Source organism: Euwallacea fornicatus, chromosome 20 (assembly GCF_040115645.1).
Source record: "Euwallacea fornicatus isolate EFF26 chromosome 20, ASM4011564v1, whole genome shotgun sequence".
In the NCBI taxonomy this organism is placed as follows: domain Eukaryota; kingdom Metazoa; phylum Arthropoda; class Insecta; order Coleoptera; family Curculionidae; genus Euwallacea; species Euwallacea fornicatus.
Window position 1 is genome coordinate 3,773,303 of NC_089560.1, and position 6,006 is coordinate 3,779,308.

The following is a 6,006-nucleotide window of genomic DNA, read 5'->3' on the forward strand; positions in this document are numbered from 1 at the left end:
ATTTTGTTTTTTTTTCAGAAACCATTCTAATGGACAACGAATGCCCTCAAGATTTCATGAAAGAAGGAAAACATACCATGCTGGCCTACAAACGAATCGATGCTAAAATCGCGTGGCCCACCCAGGACAAGCTCAAGATCTAGTCATTTTTTACCCGAGTCTTGTTCTATTTTTCTATACTCTGTATATAGCATTAGTCTAGTGTTAAATAAGTGATTTGTACACCCACAATTTCGTCTCATAATGATCTTTTGATACCTATACAATTTCCGTAGCTGTACTACTTCGAACAAATACTACTGTGAATTGTGTTTAATAATCCTTTTTTTATTTATATAAAACTGTACTAAAATGAAATTAATATATTCTTAATTTGGAGTATTAAGCCACTGTATATTGTTTCCCTACATTCAAACAACTTTTAAAACAGAAGTACTTTATTGATAATTAATAAATCACAGGTAAATGTGCAGTCTACAATATTGTACTTAAGTATAAAAAAATCTCAGGAAGACTTGTGGGTCCGATATCTTCTCTAATTTGTATATAAACAACAGTGATGAGGCGCTTTTTTGATTTTGTTAGGCCATACAATTTACTATTAACAGTAGATTTATCGCCCAACATAACTAATATAATTAACCCCTTGATTTTGTTCTAATCATGAACACACATTACTTTTATAATTTTACATCAAAAACATCAATCTTCACTTTTGAGTGTTTCAATCTAATCGATCTACGTACTTGCAGTTAGATCTTAGAGGCTAAAAAGTTACTTATCTATAAAAATGTAGGTATATATAATGGAAAAATATGAGCTTTCATCAAAGTTTCAAAGTTGAAAATATCTTTTTTTGGTAAAAAAAACAGTATAACTTATTTCTAAACTTACTGATAATGTTTTACCCTGCATTAAATCTACACATAATGGATAAATCCTACAGACTTGCGCTCATAACAAAATCACATGCCCTTCATGAGGTTTATTGATAATAGACGAAATTGTAGTTTAAAGAAAACCATTTACCTTCTTCGCCTATCTTTTTCTCGTTCATTTTCCTTTTGCTTTTTTACTGTTCTTTCTCTTCTCTTCACCTTTTCACTTTCCTGCCTCTCGTTTTCTCTTTCTTGTCTTTCGTGCTCGCTTTCCTGTCTTTCCTGTTCACTTTCCTGTTTTTCCTCTTCACTTTCCTGTCTCTCCTGTTCACTTTCCTGTCGTTCCTGTTCACTTTCCTGTCTTTCTTGTTCACTTTCCTGTCTTTCCTGTTCGCTTTCCTGTCTTTCCCGTTCACTTTCCTGTCTTTCCTGACTTTCGTATTTACTTTGCTGTATTTCGCTTCTCTTTTTTTTTTCGTCTTTGTTTTCATTTACGGGTTTACTTTGCCAATGTGGTCTCCTTACTTCGCCTTCGAGGACACTTAAGGTAATGCAAAGTTGAGCTATATAGTAGGATGTCATTATGATGATCTAAACATTTTAGATTGCAAAAGAAAACATATTTCTAGATGATGCAGAGAATAGCACGTACCTGAGCATCAGGTATTGCAAAGATAAACCTGTTTATGCCAAGAATGGTGTCAGATATCGCGAAAAGTATGCTTCCTATTAAAGTAATAAACTGCAACCAACTCCAGCCATCTCTCTGCAAAAATTCGCCGAAGAAAATGGTCATAAATTATCACATATTATCGACGCTCACCTGTATTCGAGCTCCAGCCCTCCATATCATAATACTGATAATAAAAATGTAAAGAGGAACCACTACAACTAACAGTCCTGTGAGTTTTCTGACCAGAGTGGATCCAACTGAAAATTTAAAAAAATTATTTATATTTACATCCATCTTTTCTCTATTATATATCAAAATCTTTAAAAATTATGAATCATTCGAAAACACTACTAACATCGACTACGGCATTCTCGGACAAGGTCACTTATGAGAAAGTATGAACTTTTTGAAGATTTTCTGTAATTTTTCTATAGAAGAAAACACTAAAAACCGCCGATCGTGTGTCAAGATAAACAATTAAATGCTATAAAAACGAAAGCTCCAAAATTTCGCTGGCTACCGAATGAAGTGGGTTGAAATGTGCGTTTTACTTTACCCTGTACATTAAAAAACAAAATCTTCTAGATCCACTTGAATATTTGAAATTCGGTTGAAACCCTGAAATATGACGAATTTTACTGCATCGATTTTTTCCATCAGAGGTTCATATCATCGTACCTACAGAGGAAAATTGGGGGAATTACCACTTCTGAAAGTGAATCAAAATAATGTATAAACTCATCACAGTGCACATGGTGTCAGGGCAATTTTGTGATATGTCAAACTCTGGAGGTTCATTAAACAGTGAAATATCTTTTAGAAAGTTAGTTATATGCCTCTGGGAAACCTGAGGAACACAAAATATCAAACTTTTAAATATTTTCCCTATTTCTTCCATTTCTGGGTGATACTTACTCATTGTGGCCATTGAGCCAATAACAGGGTACAGCATCAGCTTTACTGGCCTGAATCCAAAAGCCATAATGTAGCTGAGGTGTCCCCCAGTAAAAGCTAACAATCCGGGTATAAAATAGTCTTCGGACACTAGAAAAGCATCTCCGATGGCACAAAATATCAGTCCAATTAATATACGGCAGGAATATTTGTAACTACAACGGAAAAACGTCCAATGCTATGGCAATAGAATAATGTGAAAGTAAAAGTAACGAGTGAAAATAATCTTTAAAAAAAAATTATTATTTTTTATATACCAGCTGTTTCAGGTTTTAATTGGGAAAATTTAACAATTTAAATGAACTTGTAGAGTTTAAAGCTTCATTGCCGAAAGACAAAGTGTTAGTTTTGGATTTTTAAATTTTATTTTTATTTCAGAGTGCTTATATTTTTCAGGTATCAACTTGAAATTGTGCAGGTATGTAAAATCTACGCGATTTTCTAAAACTTGTTGCTGCAAAATTGCTCAAATGTCTCTTTAAAATAGTTAGCTCCAATGATTCGCCGATTTTGCCGGAAAACGGCGAAAGATACGAAAAGAATTAAAGACGCAAAAACATTTTTAAACTGAGCAAAAAATTCAAAACGTAGACCATTGAAGATCAGCGGCACCCCACAAAAAAGTTAACAATAGTTAAATGAGGCTTGACCTCCGAAAACGTAGCACCCTTTAGATTTCCATAGTGACTTATTCAATCACGTAAATTCTAAATAATGGTGTACGTGCAAAATTTCAAGTTTATATCTGAAAAGCATAGACCACTCTGAGATAAAAAAATGTTTAAATCTGAAACTTTAACACCCTGTAATTCGGTAATAAAGCTTGAAAACGTACAAGTTTCAGAGGAACTTTTCTCATTAGTTTTCCGAGTTCCATCGTCTGTTAAGTTTTCTCGATTGAAACCTAAAACATCTTGTAAATGTATTATATTATTTTTTATTGTGCACTTAATTTTGCTTGTGAATTTTTTGGATGGTTGTGAATAGTCTTTGACAAAATACCTCTTTGGACATCCGTTATATAATACAAAATGCATTAGAGCTACAATTGGGGAACATTTCGTAATCACAATCCATAGCGATGGGTTATCCACGGGCAGAATGCAATATAGCAGCCAACATACGAAGAAGGGTGCTAAATCTTTCGCGACGGCTTTTTCCTAAAATTTAAAAAGACATTTTTGGAATGTATTTTTATATTACAGAAAATCGGGTTTGTGAACAGAAAAGCGCTCAATTTTCCCTCTTTTTTTAGCGAGCATTAATTTCAATCATTGCTAGTTGGACCATGTACATATCTCCGGCTAGCTAATATATTTCAGTCAATATACTGGGCCTAAAGAAATAGCTCTCTATAATGCTTCTATTGTTTATAAGAAACCTCTGCGAAAAATGAAAAAATCGACTAAATAATGGATTAAGTACCTGTTTCACAATTGAGTTCATGATTGTAAAATTTTCACTGATTCACAATATTACGGTCAACAACACACTTCCACAAACGACGTGCACCAGACGGGTTTTGCCTGTTTAAATCGCTAAAAAACGAATCCGTTCATTGAGTGTTTACAATAAAAACCGATAACATTCACGCACATTCTAAAAATTGTTGTTATTTTGGTCTTGCTCTTCTATATACAAAATTTGTTTGTGTGCACACCATTGCTAAAATTATATGGATCGATCAGGATTTCAGCAATGCGCATGCCATGTTATCATCGTTTCCTCTCATGCTATCCAATTATTACAAATTATCTTTGATTAAAATGCCCAATTATTGCATAAGGTTGTTTATGTTGCACGAGAGTTTTATTATTTGCAGTAATCGTAAGAAATCCGAGTTTGAACTTCTCATGTATAATGGTCCATGTTCGCCTAGAGCTGGGGTCAGCAAATTACGTCCGGCCGGCCATGTCCGACCGTTGATCAAAAAGAATTTACAAATATTCACTATACAGGGTGTCCCACCGGAAACCGCCATTAGATGTTATGGGAGAACTGTAAACAGCAAAGTTACGGGGATTTAATGGTATGCCAAGAGCCTCGGAGCGACCTCATCTAAAATATTCTCAATGACGTCATACATTCAGTTGCATCGGAAGTTGATACTTGCTTGCTTATTTAAAATAGAACATATAGAATAACAACATATCAACGAATAAAATTAAATTACTTAACTTTCTATGGGTAATTAAATATGAACATAAATTATTTTTTGACGTAGTTTCATAATACATTCAAATAATAAGAGTAATTTGTTGTGTTGATGTGATGAAAGTGCTGATAATAAAGTAGATTTTTAAAGATGAAAATTACCAGCGGAAAAATCTGCAAAAGATTGTTATTTTGTTTTTTGTGGTAAGGACTTTCTGCAAAGATATTAACTGATGGTTTGGAAAATGCGAGTCTTAGTACTCAGCCTTACATTTTTTAAGGGAAAAACAAATTTGGTTCTTCGGAAACTACTTGAAAGATCAAATCAGGGGCTCCTGAAGAATCTTTAATATATAAAGTTTCGAGTTAATGACGAAGAAAACATTTATGAAACGTTCCAGTTTTAATTATTTACATACAGAGTTTGTTTAGAATAATGTGCGCTCCTTAGGGGACTCCAATGTTAGAGTTACTGGTCAAAAAGTGCTCTCAAAAAATCTTATTTTGCCCATTTGCTTCAGGAGTGTGTTGAGCATAAAATGTACGTCTCGCGCTAATGAGAAAAAGAGTGGCCGGTACTCTGAAAATACTTGTAGAATTTGCTATGACCAGAGAAGCTATAATAGACAATTAATAGTTCTTAAGAAACCCTCTTGATAAAGTCGAAAATGAGATAATACAATAGTTAAAGTTGTATTCGTCAAGGTAAACTAGTCTCTCAGATAAGAAGAATAGGTTCAATGTGATGGTCGCCGAGAACTCCCGATCTCATTCCTCTTGATTTTTTTTTATAAGGATACACGAAATCATGGCTTTACAGTACGAAACCATGTGATATCGATTAACTCAAAGAACGCGGAAAAAATGAAATCAGACAAATACCTTTAAATACTTTAAAAAATGCAAGAGATGAGTTTTATCATCGTTTAGAGCTATGCCAATAAGCCGACGGTGAATATTTTGAGCAGTTGCTAAGTTAAAGGAAATATGTCAGACAGCGTCAGGTTGTAAGGGTCTTTAAAATGATATATCACTTGAACCCTTTTTCCATTGAAAATTTCAACAGTAACTTTCACACAGTTAAGGCTAAAAGTGTATCGGTGAAATAAAAATTGAAGTGTTTAAGCCATTTTGGCGAATGCCACGAAGGTATCGAATTTATTCCCGTTAAAATTGCCGCACTGTATAACCAGGACTTCCGAAGAGACTAGTCCAGCTAAATAAAAACAATTTTTGCACTGTTAGTTGCGAATAACCCATGGCGAGCAAAGAGCCTGCGGTAGGTGCAAAGATGAGCGAGAGGGAGCATGTTGCAGTGGACTCCTGAAGACAACAAGTAATTGATAT

At 34.1% G+C, this 6,006-nt stretch overlaps 2 protein-coding genes across 2 annotated transcripts in view; one reads left to right on the forward strand and one right to left on the reverse strand.

The window, feature by feature from the left end:
• Nucleotides 1-385, forward strand: part of spri (sprint) — a 90,423-nt gene extending 90,038 nt beyond the window's left edge. The window contains exon 18 of the mRNA XM_066294146.1: nucleotides 19-385. Within this exon, the coding sequence (XP_066150243.1) occupies nucleotides 19-143 (125 nt within the window). The 3' untranslated portion in view covers nucleotides 144-385. The remainder of the gene's footprint in view (nucleotides 1-18) is intronic.
• A 34-nt stretch (nucleotides 386-419) lies between these two features.
• LOC136345642 (lysoplasmalogenase TMEM86A-like) lies at nucleotides 420-4,165 on the reverse strand. The gene is made up of 6 exons (XM_066294152.1): nucleotides 3,931-4,165; nucleotides 3,508-3,665; nucleotides 2,467-2,660; nucleotides 1,702-1,808; nucleotides 1,531-1,644; nucleotides 420-1,469 (listed from the first exon to the last, which is right to left on the reverse strand). Exons 1-6 carry the CDS (start codon nucleotides 3,949-3,951, stop codon nucleotides 1,026-1,028), a joined length of 1,038 nt encoding a protein of 345 aa, XP_066150249.1. The 5' UTR covers nucleotides 3,952-4,165; the 3' UTR covers nucleotides 420-1,025.
• Between the last annotated feature and the right edge of the window lie 1,841 nt (nucleotides 4,166-6,006).